Raw genomic sequence first — 22,622 nt, forward strand, 5'->3', positions numbered from 1 at the left:
GAATATAAAATGGTCAATTGACGGTTCTGACCGCTTCCAGGACCTACGGATTGGCCCGGTGGAACCTGTGGAAGGGGACATTTATGTTTAGCACCAAACCCAGTAATTCGAAGGCTCTTATTTCATGGTTTCCGATCAAGAAGCGAAGTATGAATATGAAATGGTCCATTGCCGGCTCTGGCCGATTCCAGGATCTACGGGTTAGCCCCGAGGAACCTGTGGAAGAGGACATTTTAGTTTTAGCACCAAAACCAGCCATTCGACAGCTCTTCATTCATGGTTATCGATCAGGAAGCGAAGTACGAAAATAAAATAGTCCATTGACGGCTCTGACCGCTTCCACGACCCACGGATTGCCCCCGGGGAACCTGTGGAAGGGAACATATTAGTTTTAGCACTAAAATCAGTTATTAGACGGCTCTTTTTATAGGTTTTCGATCAGGAAGCAAAGTATAAATATAAAAGGACCATTGAAAGCTTTGACCGCTGCCGGGACCTACTGGTTGCCCCTGAGGAACCTGTGGAAGGGACTTTTAGATTTTATACCAAAATCAATCATTCGACGAAGAGCTGTAGAATGATTGATTTTGGTGTAAGCAATATAAGCAAATTATGAATATAAAAATGACCATTGATGACTCTGACCGCTCTCAGGAACTACAGATTCCCCCCGGAAAACCAGTGGAAATAAACATTTAAGTTGCAGCACCAAAACCAATAACTCGACGGTTTTTTATCAGAAAGCGAAGAATGAGTATAAATTGAAGCATTAATGGATCTGACCGCTTCTAGGACTTACGGATTGCCCCCGGGGAACTGTGGAAAGGGACATTTTAGTTTTAGCACAAAAATCAATCATTGGACGGCTCTTTTTTCTTGGATTTCAATCAGAATGTGAAGTATGAACAAGAAATGGACCATTGACGGATCTGACCATTTACTGGACCTACGGATAGCTCACGGGGAACCTGCCTACTTCATACTTCGCTTCCTGATCCAAAGCCATAAAAAAAGTCGTTGTACGACTAGCTTTGGTGCTAAAACTAAAATGTCCCCTTCTCAAGTTTCCTGGGCCAATCTGTAGGTCCAAAAAGCGGTCAGATCCCTTTTATATTCATTTCTCGATTCCTAATCAGGGAAGATCCATAAAGTACGTTACGCAATAATCGGCGATTTTCAACCACCCCTCCCCCCTTCGTGACACTTTTTGAATTAAACCTCTAGAATTTTTGTATGAATCGTCACACTGCTCGTTGTATGAATCATCACACACCAATCGAAAAGAGCCGTCGAATGACTGGTTATGATGCTTAAAATAAAATGTCCCCTTACACAGATTCTCCAGGAGCAATCCGTGGGTCTTGGAAGCGGTCAGAATTGTCAATGGACCATTTTATATCGATCGAAAACCATGAAAAAAGAGTCGTCGAATGACTGGTTTTGGTGGTAAAACTAAAATGTCCCCTTCCACAGCTTCCCCGGAGCTAATCCACAGGTCCAGAAAGCGGTCAGAGCCGTCAATGGATTAATTTATATTCATGCTTCGCTTCCTGATCGAAAACCATGAGAAAAGAGCCTTCAAATGACTGGTTTTGGTGCTAAAACTAAGATGTCTCCTTCCACAGGTTCGCCTGGGCCAATCCGTAGGTCCTGAAAACGGTACGAGCCGTCAATGGACCATTTTATATTCATACTTCGCTTCCTGATCGAAAACCATGAAAAAAAAAGCCGTGGAATGACTGGTTTTGGTGGTAAAATTAAAATGTCCCCTTCCACAGGTTCCCCGGGGCCAGTCCGTAGGTCTTGAAAGCGGTCAGAGCCGTCAATGGATTATTTTATATTCATGCTTCGCTTCCTGATCGAAATCCATGAAAAAAGAGCCTTCGAATTATTGGTTCTGGTGCTAAACTTATATGTCCCCTTTCACAGGTTCCCCCGGGCCAATCCGTAGGTCCTGGAAGCGGTCAGAACCGTCAATTGACCATTTTATATTCATATTTCGCTTCCTGATCGAAAACCATGGAAAAAGAGCCGTCGAACGACTGATTTTGGTGATAAAGCTAAAATGTCCCCTTCCACAGGTTCCCCGGGGCCAATCCGTAGATCCTGGAAGCGGCCAGAGCCGTCATTGGACCATTTTATATTCATACTTCGCTTCCTGATCGGAAACCATGAAAAAAGAGCCGTCGAATGACTGATTTTGGTGCTAAAATTTAAATGTCCCCATTCACAGGTTCCCCGGGGACATCCCAGCGACTCCAGGATCCCTTTATTCTATTGGTTTTTCATTCTTGACACATTAGAGGCCTTCTAGAATAAAATTATAGTGGACGACCTATGAAAAGCAGGATTCAAAAGAATTTGTGGCCTGATTCCTTTGATAAGTATCGATTAGAACCGATTATAAAGAAATGGCCATATCTCACTTGATTCTGGTCCGATTCCAAATCTCAATATATGGTTCCAATCAGCAAGAGCCCTACTTCATTTGTGGTTACTAATATTATTCAGTTTTTAACCACAACTTCCCCTAATATCCACCTCAAATTTACGATTTTGAACCTACCTCCGAATAACCCGGAATATCTCCGGAATCCGGTGGCCATAGTCGGTTCCATGGACATACCGTCAAACTGGATTAATTTTCTAGTTCGGGCATGCCTGAATTGTCAAAATCGGATGATAACTAAGATAGTTACAACATATCTAATTTTACCCAAAATTTGCCTATCCTAATTATTTTGTCCATCCCCTGTATGAAGAATTAGCGATCGAAAGGCATATATTGAGCGATTTTTATGCTCCCCTTATATGACCGACAAGGTCTCCGTGGAAGTCGTTTCCCGTGGAAGTCGGAGCCATTGTCTCCAGAACCAGCATATCACCACATAGCCACAAATTTGATGAGTTTATCTTTTGAACATCGGAGCTACTTCTAACGGCGTTGCAGTCTTGGATAATCAAAACGAATGTTTTAGATTTTTCCCGACGTTTCGACTCTATTTCGAGTCTTCTTCAAGGGGAGAATTCTACGAAATCGTTTGTCGTTTAAAGGTACATATTCTGTTGGTGTCAATTTTTAAATTGTACATCGGATATTAAACTAAGTGAAACGAAGCGATTTTTGTAACAGATAATTTCACTTAGTTGCTCACTTGATTCTCACTAAACTTCTATAATCTAAATTAATGATTTCGTGTGTGTTACTTCTACGTGAAGTTAAACGATTTACAATGATATGGAAATGCTAATATCATCTTCCAAACTTGGACGTACATGTTCATGATAGCATTAGAGGCGAAAGTATAGAATTGATAGTTCCGTTAGGATACGGCAGGCATGAAGAATGTTTTTATAGAAGTCGATTTGAAAGCGAGCGGAGGGCAATATTTGTGATGGCATATATCGCACGACCTTCCTTCTGCCAAGCTCCCGTATGAAGGGGGAGGGAAGAATATCAGTGTGGAAGCTGGAAGCTGTGGCCAGTGGAGATATATCAGCTTCCACACTGATATTCTTCTGAAGATGATATTAGCATTTCCATATCATTCTATAATCTTTTTTATATTACTATTAAATCCACTTTCAAACTTTTATTTCAAAAAATTATCCATATAAATAAATTTATTGTAATCCATCTCTTCTTAAATATAAACTGCACCTTGATCTGACATTTTATTCAATTAAATATAAAAAAAAATTATTGTTAAAAGTATTTTGAGAATCAAGTGAGCAATTAAGTGAAATTATCTGATATAAAAATCGCTTCGTTTCACTTAGTTTAACATCCGAAGTACAATTTAAAAATTAACACCAACAGAATATGTACCTTTAAACGACAAACGATTTCGTAGAATTCTTTCCTTGAAGAAGACTCGAAATATAGTCGAAACGTCGGGAAAATCTTAAACATTCGTTTTGATTATCCAAGACTGCAACGCCGTTAGAATTAGTTCCGATATACCAACATCAGTCGAACCCTCATCATCATTATCTTTCGAACGGTATATAAACTTTGTAATTCGGTTATAATTTGACTGTTTTATAAGCATTTACATTTCTTGGTCAATATGACCTTAACATCTTATTCGTAAGTTTTTCCTAATATCCGAAGAAGGTTAAACAGAACTTTTATTAAGTTTCTGTTTCGGGGTAATGGCTTTTGGAGTAGTGTCCCATTTGGGGTACTGTGCCATTCGGGGTACTAGCATTCGGGGTATTGTGGTGGAGCCACGCCATTTCTCCTTTAAGGAACAAATATCCCATCCCCTACCCCTACCAGTACCGCCAATCTTGTTCTAGTTCTAGGTTTGAATCCCGTGGGCGTCATACATTCTTAATCTTCGAAAATATTCGTAAAACACAGAATTTCATCATTTCACGATTTTTTTTTATCTTCTGGGTTTATTCTACATGGAAAAGTGTTCAGTAAAAGATATTTTAATCACACACTACGAATGGAAAAATTTACCCGAGAATTATTTGACTAACACTGAAACGAAACGTAGAAATCTTGGTTAGCGTTGGTAGAATCATACTTAAATCTCAATCATTGAGGCCTCATGCGTGAGCCAAACCGCTTGTTATTCTGCAGGGGAGCACTGCACCGTGCTTGAGTTTTCCTCACAGAATCGCATGGTTTCCCGGGTAGACGATAATAGCTCATGAACAGTAAAACGTGATATGTATTAATAACAAAACGTGATATGAACTTACTGAAATAATTTAGGGTAAAAATAACAAGCGAAAATAACAAAAATTTGCACCTAATTAGGCCGATACAAATTTTTAAAATCTATTTTGTCTCCCTCCTCCTCGGATTTTTTTTGCCAAAAAATAATATTTTGAGGGGCAACAAAATAAAATTCGGATAATTTTGAGGATTTCCAAAATTTTCTTTAACAAATCCGAGAAGTTTTATGATTTTTTTCATTTCAATGTATATTTTTTATTATCCCCCCCAAGACCAGTAGGACAAAATGTTAATTAAATATTTGACCATATCATAAAATAAAAATATCAGGTTTTGCAATTAACAAAAACTTATCAATATGTTGAACTATTAGTTTGTTAATAGCTAAACCTGATATTTTAATGATATTTCGGTGCAAATTTTTGTTATTTTCGCTTGTTATTTTTACTCTTATTTCCAACAAGTTTTATCATGTTTTGTTATCGATAGCACGACTTCTACCCACTCGGGTTCTCTCATTAGCAGGAGCATCGTGCAGGAGATTTGAGAACCTGAGTTTTTCCCAACACTGATCTTGGTGGTTTTCAATGTAATATTCCTATTACAAAGCTTATTTAAAGTCTACTCCTACATGCTAGATCGTTTTTAAATTTATTTTTTTACTTTAAATTATTATTTTAGAATTAATTTTTGTATTCGCGAAGGATGAGAGGCAAGCTACAAAAATCTCACCACGTTTTATTCCATGACAGGGCATCAAAGTGTGCAATATCTGCTTAATTATTGTATTTATTACCGGTTTTAACTCGGTGAATTAAGGACATAGTTGTCACGTCCACGTCACTCCCACAAACATTCGAATGCTACGAATAGCGTTGAACAAAGTCCAATATTCAAATTATTAACCTGCTCATGAACATATTTCTTCAACGGAGTCTATGTATTTCGGCTCAAACTTTGGGAAAAGGCAGCAGTTACGCGCAACTAAATCAAGCCAAAATACGCAACGGGATCAACGCAAAATGTGGATAGGATTCTTATTACACTTCACTTTATATAATTAGTAACTAGTCTGACGTAAACACTTATTATTTTTCGCAATTCTAACAATTATGAAAAATTGATCGCGGAGCAAATGTAAGCAAACTAAAAATTAGGGTGGTTCAAAAAATAAATTGTGCTTCTCCACGCTCAGTCGATTCTGTTCCAAATTCTGTGTACTCCGATTGTTTGGGCTGGTTTGGATAGGGGCTGATTGGCCGTTTTAGGTTTGTATGAGAAATGGTATAAGGAGGCGAAATTTTTCTTTGTACTGTGGCCTGTGGTGCTTCCCCATTAGACACCGGCAAGGAGCGAGCCTACATGACTGGGGGTAATAATCATGAGCTTTAACTCTACAGGATTCGCATATTTATTGGTCGTTCAATATTATTTGTTTTTACTCCAGGTTGCGAAACTTGTGAAGAGGCGCTATTGTAATCAATGTAATGAAAAGTTTATTTTTCTCATTCTAATTTTAATACAAACTTAAAACGGCCTCTGTTAAGTCAGTTATTTTCCTAATAGGCTCAGGTTTGCGGAGGACACTCATGGGATGGAGTCCTGTGGGCGTGCTGGAGCATAGTAAATTTTGGGCCACCCTACTAATAGTCTAGCAATCGCAATACCTTTCAATAACAAGTTCAATTGGCTCACATTTTGACCGTTCTCAATGCTCGATTGGCTCAAAATTTCCGCCTTCGCATATCTCTTATTAAAGGATCCATAGGAAAAATGCCATGGAGTGGCATATTGCTAACAATATCCAGGTGGTGGTTGCCTAGGACATGAATCTTCCTAAAAGCCAGAGCTCCACCCAAAAGAAAAATATTGGGTCATCGTGAAACGAAACGTCAAAAAGAAAAGTCTGTTGTCAGCGAGATGTACACCCAACCAGCGGTTGTTAGATTTTCTAACAATTCTGTATAAGAATCTACCAACACCTGTATAAGAACTGGGCATATGCGAAATTGTTAGATTCTTATACAAAAAATGTAAGAAAAGCTTACAAAATTGTTAGATTTTTATACAATATTTGTATAAGAATCTAGCAATTTCGCATATGCCCAATTCTTATACAGGTTTTGGTAGATTCTTATACAGAATTGTTAGAAAATCTAACAACTGCCGGTTGGGTGTAGGCTGTACAAAACGTGATGGAAGGAGTCATTCAATCGCATTCGCTGAAAAAGAAGCTTGTATGAATATTTTTTTGTTTATTCTGTATGTATTGAGGATGACAAAAGAAACATGCACACATTCTTGTTTAATCAATTTTCGTAACACCTCGTAGCACATCGTTGTTTTGGAGAAGTTTCGTTAAACAATTTTTCGCGCTTGAATTTTGGGGAATTGACCCCATGAGTTTTGGGTATTCGCCTACCACGGTTTCAGAGGAAATTCTTATAAAGCTATTCTGGGGAATTTATCCTCCAAGGGATTCAGCGGATTTTCTCCCCCTAGACATTCTAAGTAGACCTGTGCGCCGAAGTATTTGTAAACGGCGGCGGCGTAAAGCCATGTTTACAATGGCAGCGGCGGCGTCACGCCGTAAGCAATGTTCGGCGTCGCGGCGTGAATCGGCGTAAAGAATTTTGTGTAGAGAAAAAAAATTAACGCGGCAATACATATCATACTTTTTATGAATTTCAGGGTTTTTCGTTTTACAGATGTTTTACAGGGCTAGCTACAGTTAGACTGATGGGGTGAATGAACATTCTTTCTTCTTTTTTTTTTTTTTTTTGTGGTGGTTACAATGGCAGCTGTCCCTTGCTATTAATCTACACTGTACCCCGCCCATATTGGCTTCTATGAGCCTCCCGTTTTCATCATCACACAGACGTTCCTAAGCGATGTTGCTCATGTGGTCACTGTTATGGGCCGTTTGATGAAAACAAGGATTTGTATAACAGCCCACCCCCATCATTATAAGCACTTAGTATTGTCAAACTACCATCACTAATATCAACATCACTCTTTTCTTCTTCTTTTTTACCTTTACAAAAGTATATAAGTTTTTCTGCCACTACAAATCATTTCACTCAGTATAAGCAATGAAATCACGCATCATATATAATATCATTACGTTAATGTTAACATAGTCATCATGATCACCGAAAATTATTGCGGTCACTATCACCGTATCGTTCTTTCTCCACATTCACAACTTCTCCACTATCTCAACTCCCTTAAGCAGGAAACCAGCCTCAGAAACGAGTCACCGAAAAATCACCAAACGGTCAAAACCAAATTACTAAATCGTCGGCACCATCTTTGTTCATAATTCCGTTCAACCTTTCCAAATTCACGTCACGACTTATACTATGTTCACACTAGGGCCTTGTAACATGTTATTCGGCTGATGAGCTTTCTTTTGCCGATAATTTGAATAACATGTTATTCAGGCCGTAGTGCAAACATAGTATTAATAAGTATATAAGTCACTGCTTACGATTTTGTTGAACATATATTACAGTCGTGTGTTTAATGATGAGTCGATTCACTTAATTCACTTCACCCATGACTGCCAACACCGCTACATCAATTTTTACATCAACTATATTTTGCACTTCTCAGTAACCATCCTAAACAACACTTCAGCATAATTTTCCACCTATTTCCTAAATCAATTTTTAGGTTATTATTTTGATATAATATGCACACACACTCACAGAAACATATATACGTTTTTCACGAATGTGCATATATATATAAACAAAGTACGGTTATCATTTACAAAGTAAACACATATGATATATACATTTACGCAATGGAATAAAAATATGATAAATTTATAAGTTATTTGATTTTCACTTACCATGTATGTATTCTTTCTATCTACTTACCACTTATTAGCTTTAATAAGTGTTTACCAGATTTCAGATTCTTCCGATTCCTGACGATATTAGTAGGATCATGCTGCATTTGGTGTTGGCTCGGAGTCCTCTTAATTTCGAAGCTCCATCATAATTTATTATAGTTGAGATCGGGTTAGATAGTGAGGAAAATAATGAAAAGAATGGATATAAGTAAATGTCATTTTATTATTTATGAGGTTCTTTTAAATGGGATTCTCAAATTAGTGTAGTGTTATATTTAATATCAGTCGGATTTAATTAAGTAGCTTGTTTTTTTCTAATTTCAGTTAGAGATTTATATAATAAGTGATTAATTTGGTTACAGCATAGCTGGGCCTTTCGACGATAATATCGATTTATTGAATAATTTTTCCTCAATGTGGTCCACGTTGTCTTGTAACTGATCTAGCAGGAAATAATGAGCACTCCATTTTATAACTTATTTTTAACATAAACGTTGACTACGATAAAATTATGAGAAGTCTTTTCTAAAGTAACTCTCTAGTACAGGATGCTAGACTTGGATCAGCTAAATAGTATCTTCAAAACTATGTCGCATAGGACATTAAGCTACGGAGCCAATGTTGAATACATTCAAATGAATTATAGATTGTTGTGAAAGGAGGTGTCTGTATCGATTATCTATTTTGACATTATTCAGTTACAACACAATAGGAGGCTAAGCACAATTGACTGACTATTAAAAGGCTCTTTATTCAATAAATTCAGTCGAATTATACCACACCTCCCTTAGCTTCTATCCGCGACATGTAGCACGCACCCTGTCGGTCATTGAGGAAACCGAATAGGAGTATACGAACTTACAATTCAATTCCCATAATCTACACCACTTTCTTCATGTGTATTCAAATAGATTCCAACCCCCAGTTCGTAGACTCCTACCAGCACAGATTACAATTCTCCTAGAATCTTCTTCTTATATATATATAAAACTCAATGTTTGTATGTTTGTATGTATGTTTGTATGTATGTTCCAGCATAACTTCTGAACCCATTTACCGATTTTAACCAAATTTGGAACACACATTCTTTATCTTGAGGAGACGACGATAGGGGGGTTAGACATGCTCTTTGGAAAAGGGGGAGGGTATGGGGGAGGGGTATTGATTAGTTCTCGGTCAACTCAGTGTAAATTCTGAACCCCTTGGCCGATTTCAACCAAATTTAGAACATAAATTCTTAATCTTAAGGAGGGGACGATAGGGAGGGGGGGTCGAGCATGCATTTTGGAAAAGAAGGAGGGTATGGGGGGAGGGGTATTGCTTAATTATCGATCTACGCAGTTTAAATTCTGAACCCCTTGGCCGAATTCGACCAAATTTGGAACACAAATTCCTTATCTTAAAAAGAAGATGATAGGGGGTTAAGCATGCTTTTTGGAAAAGGTAGAGGGTGTGGGGGGAGGTGTATTGATTAGTTATCGATCAACTCAGTGTAAATTCTGAACCCCTAGGCCGATTTCAACCAAATTTGGAACACAAATTCTTTATCTCAAGGATGGGACGATAGGGGAGTTGAGCATGCTCTTTGGAAAAGGGGGAGGGTGTGGGGGGAGGGGTATTTCTTAGTTATCGTTCAACGCAGTTTAAATCCTGAACCCCTTGGCTGATTTCGACCAAATTCGGAACACGTTTACCTTATCTTAAAAAGGAGACGATGGGGAGCTAAGCATGCTCTTTGGAAAAGGAGGAGGGTGTGGGGGGAGGGGTATTGCTTAGTTATCGGTCAACTCAGTGTAAATTCTAAACCCTTTGGCCGATTTCAACCGAAATTGAAACACAAATTCTTTATCTTACAGAGGGAACGATAGGAGAGTTAAGCATGCTCTTTGGAAAAGGAGGAGGGTATGGGGGAAGGGGTATTGCTTAAGTATCGATCAACGCAATTTAAATTCTGAACCCCTTAGCCGATTTCGACCAAATTTGGAACACAATTTCCTTCTCTTAAGAAGGGGACGATAGAGGGTTAAGCATGCTCTTTGGAAGAGGGGGAGGGTGTGTGGGAAGGGGTATTGCTTAGCTATCGATCAACTCAGTGTAAATTCTAAGTCCCTTGGCCGATTTCGACTAAATTTGGAACACAAATTCCTTATCTTAAGAAGGGGGCGATAGGGGGTTAAGTATGCTCTTTGAAAAAGAGGGAGGGTGTGGGGGGAGGTGTATTGCTTAGTTACCGATCAACTCAGTGTAAATTCTGAACCCCTTGACTGATTTCAAACAAATTCGGAACACAAATTCTTTGTCATAAGGAGACGACGATAGGAGATTAGGGATGCTCTTTACAAAAGAGGGAGGGTATGGGAGGAGGGGTATTGTTTAGCAATCGATCAACTCAATGTAAATCCTGAGCCGCATGACCGATTTGAACCAAATTTGTATCAAATATTGTCTGTCCTAAGGAAGCGATTTTAGTGGATGTGGTTAAGTAATTTTAAAAATGGGGGAGGGTGTGGGAGTTGCTTAGTTATCGATCAATTTAGCATGACTTCTGAACCCATTTATCGATGTCCACCAAATTTGGAAACCATATTATCTGTCTAAGGAAGACTATATCATACTGGGTATGAGTGCCATAGCTAAATGAGAGAGAGGGTATATTCATTAAACCAAACACGTAAACACGTAATCCCTACCCAAAGGAAACTATTATAGAGAGGCTGGAAGGGACTTTTGGAATGGGATGGAGGGGGGTAATGGGATTGGGTATTGTTGTTCATCGGAATAATGGTATGCCCAGTGAAAAGCAATGATTAATGTGTTTCCTTCTGAATGATGGATGTGATTGCTTCTTTAAAAGTAGGCATTTGCCCGGAATAAGGCAATGGTGGGTGTGATCCCTTCTTTAAAAATATGCGTTGCCCGGAATATGGCATCGATGAATGTTTTTCCTTCTTTAGAAATAGACATTTGCCCGGAATGACCTTTCAAACCTACGATCCCTTCTTCAAAATCAGTCAATGTTTCCAAAGCCTTCTTTTAATCAAATGATAAAGTATGAATAAGTAAACACAATTACCCTGTTGACCAATTGGTTTTATCATTTTCCGATTGTAAAAGAAAACTGCAAACCAAACTGGCAATTCCGAGCAAGGCCGGGTACATAAAGCTAGTATATCAATATTTGTGGAGAATTATAATCCAAAGCCCAGGGATTTTACAGGGCTAGCTACAGTTAGACTGATGGGGTGAATGAACATTCTAATAGCTAAAGGTTGTATCTCCAGAGCAAAAGTTTACATCAAATCCGCCATTAGGACATTGCCGCATCATAAGTTCATTGTAAAGTACTTTGGACATATATCCAGAAACTCGTTTGGAAATTCCTCAAGATATTCCTCAACAAATTCGCACACGGAATTCTAAGAAATAATTAATTCCTTCAGAACTTCCTCCAAGAATCCCTTTGAAAATTTTTGGGTATTTCTTCTGAATTTTTTTTCCGAAATTTCTCCAAAAGTTCCTTCAAGAATTTCCTTGAAAATTACTTTAGGGATTGCTTCGGAAATGCTTATACGGAGTCTTTTGGAAATTTCTTCAGAAATTAATTTGTAAACTTTTTTAGAAATTCCTTTGAGAAATCCTTAGAAAATACCAATGGAAAATCCTTCAACCATTTCTATGGGAATACCTACAAACACTGTTATAGGGATACATTCGGAAATCCTTTTAGGAGAAATCTTTCGGAATTTGATATAGGATTTTTTTTTAAATTCCTTCAGGAATTTCTTTTAGGCATTTCTAATAGAAATTCTCTCAATGATTCCTCAAAGAATTTCTTCGGAAATTCTAGGGAATATTTTTGGTATTCTTTCGAATTTCTCTCTGGAGTTTATTTAGAACTTTCTTCAGGAAATCTTTCCGAATTTTCTATAGGAATTCCTTCGGACATTCCTCCGGGAATTTCTTTAGGAACTCTTCCATAAATTCACGTAGACCTTCGAAAGTTTCTTTAAGAATTCTTTTGGGAACCCCTTCAGAAAATCTTTTGGAAAATCTTCGGATAATTTTTTTAATTGAAAATAAGTTTAACACCTAAATACCTTAGGAAAATTCCTTTAGAAATTCCTCCAAATCCTTTCCGGAATTATTTCTAAAGGAATTTTGTATGGTTTACTGTAAGAATTTGCTTAGGACTGAAAAAAATTTCGAACAGAATTTTTAAATTAATTTCTGGACGATTATCCGAAGGAATTCTGAAAGGAATTTACGAAGGAATTTTTAATGGATTTTAATGGATGTTTTACGGTCGCTTTGGCAGAGCCTTTTTGCGGATACATGCAGCTTTTCATAACAGAAGTTCAACAGAGCCCATTGTGAAACCAGTAGAAGCATAAGTACTAGAACGCTAGTGGCACAGTAGCCAGGAAACAGTTTTTTTTACATTTTTTTTATTAGGCTTCTATACGCTCAACTTGGTGATGCACAATGTTGTAGTGAATACAGTCCCATCCCGATTTTGGCAACACCCGTTTTTGTCTACCCCCGATTTTGGCAACACCCGTTTTTGGCAACATTTTCTTCCCGATTTTGGCAACAATCTGGAAAATATTTTTTTTATTACTTTTTAGAGCTAAAACCTTTTAATAAATATGCAGTAGGATAAACAAAACCAAAAGTGAATATCATTAAGGTTTATATGCGTATTATGGGCTCTGTACGAATAGTGGGCACTTTCACTGAAATAATGTATAACCGCTCATTGCAAACAATTTCGATTGAAACTTTTCTGCTCTTTTATCCACGTTTTCCATGTCCCTATTAACACTACCCTATTATAACCAGCCCACCGTAGAATGTCCATAGCCATCAAGCCGTTTTGCTCATGATGCGCATCTTTTCTGATATCAGCCGAGAAACTGTCATTTTATCCGTCTTTCTGCTGCATTCCCGTACAGATTATAAGCAACAATTTATTTTAAAGAGTCTTTTTGTTTAAAATTCACGCAAATTTATCTAGCGATTAATATTAGAAAACAGTTAGCTTTTCCAGTTTCCTGATGTGTCAATTGCATAACGATTTTGATTCTAGCATGTTTGCCAACAGTTCAACAGTAATGGTTCGAGTTTGGTAACATGTAACCGTAAGGCTCAAAAGAAAATATCGGGTTAATCTAAGCCAACTTGATGCACTGCCGCGGTGCAAGTTATGAGCTTCCTAAAATCTTTGAAATTGGACGTTCAATTATTCACCATTTATTGATCTTCAACGCTCACCAATGGAAGTCTATTAAGTGAAGCTTGGTAACACAACAATGAGCGTCGTTACGGTGCGCTATTAGAAGAAGCCATTCAAGAAAGCGGGGTACTAATGCAAAAATCGTTGCTTACATGGATACCTCACCATGGCTTGGCTTGTTAGACGGTGTTGCTCATTGTTTATCACAACAACAATTGCTCCTACTCGTTGTTTGGCATCCATTTGAGCGAGACAGTTCACTCATTGGCTATAGATGCTACGATTGCAATAGATCAATGCTCACTCACACTTCCAATGTCTGCTTTCGAGTGTTCTGTTTGTGATGGCGAAGTATCAGAAGTGGAGTACCTCCTGTGAAGTTTCCATGAGATCGCTGGTGTAATTCTAGCTGCTTCGATAGGCGAGTGATGCGTCACATGTGGTATTATTATTATTTATTCAGGCTAAGGCCGGAGTGGCCTCTGCGGCACATAACAGTCGTCTGCGTCTCCGTCTACTGCTGTACGTTACCAGTCACGCAGTCTACGGAGGGTCCGTAAATCGTCTTCCACCTGATCGATCCACCTTGATCGATGCACACCTCGCCTTCTTGTGCCTGTCGGATCGTTGTAGAGAACCATTTTTACTCCAAGTGCGCGTTGGTCCTCCACAAGCATTGTCCGGATATCGTGTCCAAGGAGGACTACCGTCACCGGTTTAATAGGGAGTCTGGTTGGTACGGCGGCGAACTCTATTCGTTCGGAGTGTTTTTTGGAGTCCAAAGTACGTACGCTTTCCTGCCACGTTGCGTCTCCGAATTTGTCTGCTGGTATCGTTTTCGGAGGTCAAGTGAGCCCAAGTACACGAATTCTTCAACAACTTTGATTTTGTCGCCATTGATACAAGCTCGTGGTGAATGGCCGTTGTCTTCTCTTGAGCCTACTTCGTCTTCAACGTGTTTATGACTAGTCCGATCTGCTTTGCTTCCCTCTTCAGTCTGATTTAGGATTCTTCCATCTTTTCAAAGTTATAATAATGAAAGTAGTGCATGGAGAACTGTAGTCCAGTGTAGTTAATCCATACTCACACTACATTGGATTCGCCAACCAATGTGCAGAATGCAGATTTCCGTTAGGCGTCGTACACATATTACGTAAGCACTTATGGAGGGGGTCTGTCGTTTTCTTACGCACTATATAAATAAAAATCATTTGTATGAAAAAAATCTTACATGGGGGGAGGGGGGTCGAAAATCCCATAAAAATTGCTTACGTAATTAGTGTACGACTCCTTACCATTTTTTAAACAATGGTATGTCTTATGCCTTGCGTTCATTTCTTCCATAATGTCGTAGAAAATTGTGCACAGAACTTTACTCTTAATCACACCGACCACAAGAAAATTCACATACAATAGAAACGTTTTTTTATTACCACAATTTTTGTAAGGACGTGGCCGACGCTATTGTTAATTTCAAATATTATTTATTATTCAATTTGTATTATGAAATTGGCTAATTAGTTACATTATCGTTTGATTACCATTCTTGAGTTTGTTTCAATTTTGTTTGAACTACAATCTCCGAGTCATGAATAATATCGCAAAAATGTCAATTATGATGCACGTGCATCACTTAAACACACTCCACATACTTTGTTGTACATTTTCTAAGTATTTAGCTTCAATCATGCAAACAAACAAAAATTGAAATTTTGTATGAAATTTTTTTCCCGTTTTTGGCAACATTAAAATCCGGTCGTGTTGCCAAAATCGGGAAGGGACTGTATTTCATTTAATAAACAACATTGGTTTGGCATTTATAGAACCGGTACTTTTGGCTGTTAGGCCGATGCAAATATGTGCAAAAAAGATGTTGGTCACGCAAACAAGAGCGACACTAGGAATCATATACTTATGAATCAACTGTCACGTCCCACCACATCTTAGGCAGGTACCACAACTCGCAGTAAGCCTGAGTAGGGTTCGTCAAGCCCTAGGACATAGCTCCTGCAGCTCCTAAAAAGGAAGGAAGGAAAAAGAGAAAGCGGATTATTAATTCTACTTATTTGGAAATCGATGTAACCAATCAGTTACTTTGAGCCCCTCAGGTCTTTCCAAGCTAATGGTTAGAAGACATCATCAAGTTCTCCAAGGTTTGAATAAGTTTTTAAATTGTAATCCCCACAATTGTACAAATGTGGTAGCAGTTCATAATATGAAGCCTCTTTGGTGCGCCTATCGTGAGTAGATTCTCCGAATTTGACCCCTGGTAATTGCTCTGCTGTAACTACAATTTCTATACTTAGTATGCAATTTGTGTATATAGGATATGCGGAACTAATACGTCAAGATGACCTGAATTTATTGACTTTATTTATTGTAATAAAAACGGCACGAAACCGTCGAACCGTATCCGGCTCGTACCATAAATTAACGATGGACAATAAACTATCGAGCATAACGGTCGGCTGAAGGTTAAAAATGCATCGCGTAGAACACACACGCGTCATATCTTTGATTGGTCTGGTCGGCGGTTATTCCCCAAGAATGTACAATTACAGGTTCATGTCGCCACATCAGGTTGAGAAGTCTTGTTTTGACATTTGATTTTCGTGTGATGCGATCATTAATGCCGCCACCACCGTCGCTCGCGTCGTCAGCGATGACGTCGGCCACTGACTGCCGCTGAACCAGATCAGCGACAACAAGATCATCTAAACGGAACCCCGTTGCAACGCAGCGCGGACGACGGAGTAATTTTTGTGAGTCGCCGTTTAATGGTGCACATGTTTAACATTTCTAACAACCATTCGAAGAACGTTTTATGACCCCATTGTTTCGCATTGCAGTACCTTGCAAGTCATTGGTAGCCGCAATGTGCAGTGATCGTGCTGGACGTGTGTCTTGTCAGCTTAGATGAGCCTTCTAATCCAGATCACATTATATGAGATGTTCGTTCCTTGAACTTTTGTGGAATTGAAATGCACTGTTGATGTCATTTAAAGGTTCGTTCCCCGAAAAACAAAATGAAATATTTTGGTGAAAATATCATCGTTGTTAGGATTAGTCTGTAAGCTTATCCAACACAGTTATTAGTAAGGGATCATGCAGGAACCACGTGGCTATTGATTTTTAACTTGACTGTGCTTCTTATACATTTTGAATGTCTTAAAATTTTCGGCTTCCTATTAATTATCAGAACTTTATTCCCGTTCACTTAAGAATAATAATTGCGTAGACTTGTGCGTAATTATACGTATTGCACAAAATACGCTTGCAAGGAAAAAAAGGTCATCACCTAATGGTTGACTGGCACCTGATGATTCAAACAACAAAGTAACATTCAGACAAAAAGCATCCACCGGAAAGAACAAAAAATGCCAATAACTTTCAAGTAGCTCATCGCTTTTAATCACGCAACTATAATCGATCGATCGATCGTATCACCTTTGATGATCATCTTTGAATGCATTTTTGCTACGACGGCTTCCTTCGGGCCCTTATGGCCCTTGCTCTGCCATTAGGGGTCGCTTAGGATAGGAAAATTACCATCAGCCACCTTTTTAATGACAGGATTACGAAAAAATCCAATCACAACTCAACAGGTGAAAAAATGGGAATCGATCGATTGATCGTTGAGCTTTGATCATAATAGATCTTTGCATCGTAACACGGGCATTATGTGCTGTTTGGCGTTGGAGACGACGAAGTTGGAAAGCAGTGGGGAGGTTGTCGGTGATTGATGGTTTTATTCGAGCTGACGTTTCATTTCAGTTGTACATTGCACAGACTACCCCATCGATTGTTGTGGATCCGTCGGTGCAATTGGGGAAGCCTGTAATTATTCTATTAGCCGTGACAGATTTTAATGGATTATGATCGCTGTGGCATGGTTTTCTGAGTATGTACCCAGTAATGATTTGGTTCATAGTGGTTTCTTTTAGAGTCTTTCTAATGCAACTAGTTTGCAATGTAATACACTTTGATTTTTCTTGAATATGTGATAAACTTGAATACCATGAGTTTGTCACATATCATTAGGAATTTAACAAATAAGATTAAAAGTCATTTTTTATTCCGACATACACATGCAATTCCATTCAATATCCGGAATCCTAAAAAGAAAAAGTTGACTAATCTCCCAATTTCCCCTCTAACTCCAATTCCAGATCGTCGGCGTCAAGCAGTATTTCGTGCGACCATCAAACCCCCAGCAGGGTCGCGAACACCAGAATGCCCTTCACAGTAGCAGCGCCAGCAGTGCCAGCCAGAACAACATCAGCTCCAGCCAAACCTCGCTCGACCAGTCCATCGGCACAACCTGCTCGTCGACGCAGTCGAACAACTCGACCAGCGGGGCGTCGTCGGCCACCTCGTCGTCGGGTGCCTTGCCCGAGTATGCAATCAGCCAGGAGATACCCGCCATCGAGTCCCTGATCCAGTCCAATGGGCGACCCCTGGAGGAGGTGCTCGAACAGGTGAGTCGTTCGATTTGATTGAATTGAAGTGTAAATGCAAATATCGGCCTGTTTGGCGCAAGTTCTGTCAACGAGCGATGACATGCTTGCACGGGATACCCCGCCGCTGATCGGTCCCCCGGAATGGATCCGACCGCTGGAAAGTAGATTATACGACCGACATATGCGTACGCGTGAAGTCGGACTATCAGATCAGGTTTTCTTCGCGCGGATACTTTTACGGTAAATTTATTGCCAATTGATCGGCACGTGACAAATCTGTAGAGCTCCTACTAGACACGGTAGGATTGAGTTGCAGGCCTACGGTGGGTTGAAATGCGTTTCTGTCTTGCATCTACCAATATTGATGTAACTGATCGATGGACTTTTTATGGTGAGTTGGTGCGTGATTAGCTCTTTTTGCAAGGAGATTAATTACAATGATAGCTCACCAAGGCAGTACTTAACGTAGAGATTCTATCGTTCAATTGCGATTAGTGTTGCAAAATTATGCTGCTTCTTGTGTTTGTCCAACAATTAATCATGAAGCTAATTAGTTACACAACTTGTTCAAATCGCCATAGATTCTAATGGGTCATTATTTGGTCTGATTGGAGAAATGTTTGCTGCAATTTTCTTTTGTTTTTTTGCACATTATATATGGCTACGGAAAAGTTCCATGATTTGTCATATTTAAATTGTTTTATACAACACTTGATGCAAGTAAAGAGGAACGAGAAACAAAACAGATCCGGAAGAATCTCATTATTGAAGATTAAGCAAAATCTTTTTGGAGATTCAGGAGAACCTCATTGAATAATCGCCAGAATCTCTCCGGAGATTCGGCCGACATTCATTAGAGACTATTACGCCGTGTTTATATTTAGAAACGAGTTCATTCGTTGCCCAACATTTCGACACGATGATTGTGTCTTCTCCAGGGGTAATTATTTGTGTCGTTTCACGTCTATCGTTTCGTCTAACTATAACGGTCTGAACTGTTTAGACAAAACGATTCACGTGAAACAACACAAATAATTACCCCCTGAGGAAGACATAATCCCCGTGTAGAAACGTTGGGCTACGAATAAACTCGTTTTTATAAATAAAGACTGCGTAGCCGTAAAATTAAATATTCAATCGGCAGAATCTTATTTGAGATTCGACAAAATTGAATTCAAAATTCGGCAAAATCTCATCCTATATTCGATAGAATTTCATCCAAGATAGGATTTTATCCGTTATTCGGCAAAATATTATCCGAGATTCGATAGAATTTCTTCCAATAATCTAATACGAGTTTCGGTAGAACGGCAGAATCTCATCCGATAATCGGCAGAATCTTATTGAAGTTCGGTAAAATTTCATCCTAAATACGGAAAAATCTCATCCCAAGCTCGGGAGAATTTCATTCTAGATCTGACAGATTCTCGTTCCTGAATCGGAAAAATTTTATTCAAGATTCGTCAAAATCTCATTCAAGATATTTGGCAATATCTCATCCTAAATTCGGCAAAATTTCATCCTAAATTCGTCAAAATCTCATTCGAGATTCGGCAGTATCTCAAAAAAGATTCGGTAGAATCTCATGCAATAATCGGCAAAATATCATGCAATAATCGGCAGAATCTAATTCAATTTTCGGGAAAATCGCATCCTACATTCAGCAAAAACTCATCCTAAAGTCAGCAGAATTTATTTTAGATTTGACAGATTCTCATTCCTTATCCGAATCTCAATCGAGATTCTGCCATATCAGCGATTCGGCAGAATATCAACCGATGTTCGGCAGTATCTCATCCTAAATTCGGCATAATCTCATTCAATATTCGGCAGATTATCTTCCGAGATTTGGCATGAATGTCTACAAGATTCGGCAGAATTTTATCCAAGGTTGGACAGAATTTCATCCGAGATTTGGCAAAATTTCGTCCGAGCTTCGGCAGAATCTCTTTCAAGATTCGGCAAATTTTTTTATACAAGATTCGGCAAAATAGTATCCGTTATTCGGCAGAATCTTATCCGAAATTGGACAGAATTTCATCCAAGATTTGGCAGAATCTCATCCGAGATTCGGCAAAATTTCATCCGAGATTCGGCAGAATCTCATCCGATGTTCGACAGAATCTCATCTTAAATTCGGCGGAATCTCATCCTTGGCAAAATTTTATCCGAGATTTGGCAAAACTCATCCGAGATTCGGCAAAATCTCATTCAAGATAAAGCAAAATTTTATAAAGATTCGGCAGAATCGTATCCGAGATTTGGCAGAATCTCATCCGATGTTTGACAGAATCTAATTCTAAATTCGGCAGAATCTCATTCAAGATTCGGCAGATTCTCATCCGAGATTCGGCAAAATTTTATACAAGTTTCGGCAGAATCGTGTTCGTGATTCGGCAGAACTTTATCCAAGGTTGGACAGAATTTCATCCGAGTTTGGCAGAATCTCATCCGATGTTTGACAGAATCTCATCCTAAATTCGGCAGAATCTCATCCTTGGCAAAATTTTATCCGAGATTTGGCAAAATTTCATCCGAGATTCGGCAAAATCTCATCCGATGCTCGGCAGAATCTCATTCAAGATAAAGCAAAATTTTATAAAGATTCGGCAGAATCGTATCCGAGATTTGGCAGAATCTCATCCGATGTTTGACCGAATCTAATCCTAAATTAGGCAGAATCTCATTCAAGATTCCTCATCCGAGATTCGGCAAAATTTTATACAAGTTTCGGCAGAATCGTATTCGTGATTCTGCAGCATTTTATATAAGATTCGGCAGAATCGTATCCGTAATTCGGCAGCATCTTATCCTAGTTTTGACAAAATCATCCGAGATTCGGAAAAAAATTATACACGATTCGGTAGAACCGTATTCGTGATTCGGCAGCATCTTATACGAGTTTGGACAGAATTTTATCAGATATTTGGCGGAATCTCATCTGAGGTTCGGCAGATTTTCATCCAAGATTTGGCAAAATTTTATACAAGATTCGGAAGAATCGTATCAGTGATCCTGGCAGAATCGTAACCGTGATTCGGCAGTATCTTATCCGAGCTTGGACAGAATTTCATTTGAGAATTGGCAGAATCTCATCCAAGATTCGGCAATTATTTTTACAAGATTCGGCAGAATCGTATCCGTGATTCGGCAGAATACTATCCGAGATTGGACAGAATTTCGTCCGAGATTTGGCAAAATCTCAATCGATGTCCGACAGAATCTCATCCTAAATTCGGAAGAATCTCTTTCAAGATTTGGCCGATTCTCATCCGAGATTCGGCAAAATTTCATACAAGATTCGTCATTTGGCAGCATTTTACACGAGTTTGGACAGAATTCCATCCGAGATTTGGCAGAATCTCAACCGAGACTCGACAGATTCTCATCCGAGATTCGGCAGAATCTCATCCTAAATTCGGCAGTTTCTCATCCGAATACAAATTTTATACAAAATACGGCAGAATCGTATCCGTGATTCAGCAGAATCTCATCCGATATTGGACAGAATTTCATCCGAGATTTAGCAGAATCTCATTCGATGTTCGGCAGAATCTCATCCTAAACTCGGTAGAATCTCATCCGAGATTCGGATAAATTTTATACAAGATTCGGCAGAATCGTATCCGTGATTCGGCAGCATCTTATCCTAGTTTGGACAGAATTGCATCCGAGAAATGGCAGAATCTCATCCGAGATTCGGCAAAATCTTATGCGAGGTTCGGCAGAAAGATTCGTCAAAATCTCATTAGAGATTAGGCAAAATCCCATCCTAAATTCGACAGAATCTCATCAAAGATTCGGTAGAATCTTATCCGAAATTCGGCAGCGTCTCATCCCATGATCAGCAGAATTTAATATTCGGTAAAATCCTAAATCCTAAATACGGCAACATCTCGGCCGAATCTTATTCTGGATTTGGCATAATATCACTCGGCAGAATCTCAATCAAGATTTGGCAGATTCTCATCCGTGATTTGGCAAAATTTTATTCGAGATATGACAGTCTGTCATCCGAGATTCGCCCGAATTTCATACGTGATTCAGCAGAATCTTAACCGATAATCGACCGAATCTCATTTTAGATCCTGCGAAACCTCATTTAAGATTCGGGAAAATCTTTTCGGTCACGTCCTCTCAGCCAATTTAGCACGAGGAGAGGAAAATTAGTTTGACTCTGATTGCGACGATAGACCGAGGAATTGTCTGCATCTCCGTGAGCGCCCCGGGAAAGTTTATTGGATAAGAAAGTAATCTACAGGAAGTCGCCTTGGTAAGCGACTAAATCATTATTTTGTACAAAGTTGTGTCGAAGTAATTTACTCATCCGCAGAACTAAGCATTTCGATGATCTCGTGATTGTTTTGCGACCGCACA

At 39.0% G+C, this 22,622-nt stretch overlaps 1 protein-coding gene across 3 annotated transcripts in view; it reads left to right on the plus strand.

The window, feature by feature from the left end:
- The window catches only part of LOC134202793 (RNA-binding protein fusilli-like), a 301,692-nt gene that overhangs the window by 146,176 nt on the left and 132,894 nt on the right, over positions 1 to 22,622 (plus strand). For all 3 annotated transcript variants that reach the window (XM_062677787.1, XM_062677789.1, XM_062677788.1), the window contains one exon: positions 17,955 to 18,263. In XM_062677787.1, the coding sequence (XP_062533771.1) occupies positions 17,955 to 18,263 (309 nt within the window). The remainder of the gene's footprint in view (positions 1 to 17,954; positions 18,264 to 22,622) is intronic.

Source organism: Armigeres subalbatus, unplaced genomic scaffold, assembly GCF_024139115.2.
Source record: "Armigeres subalbatus isolate Guangzhou_Male unplaced genomic scaffold, GZ_Asu_2 Contig1411, whole genome shotgun sequence".
NCBI lineage: Eukaryota > Metazoa > Arthropoda > Insecta > Diptera > Culicidae > Armigeres > Armigeres subalbatus.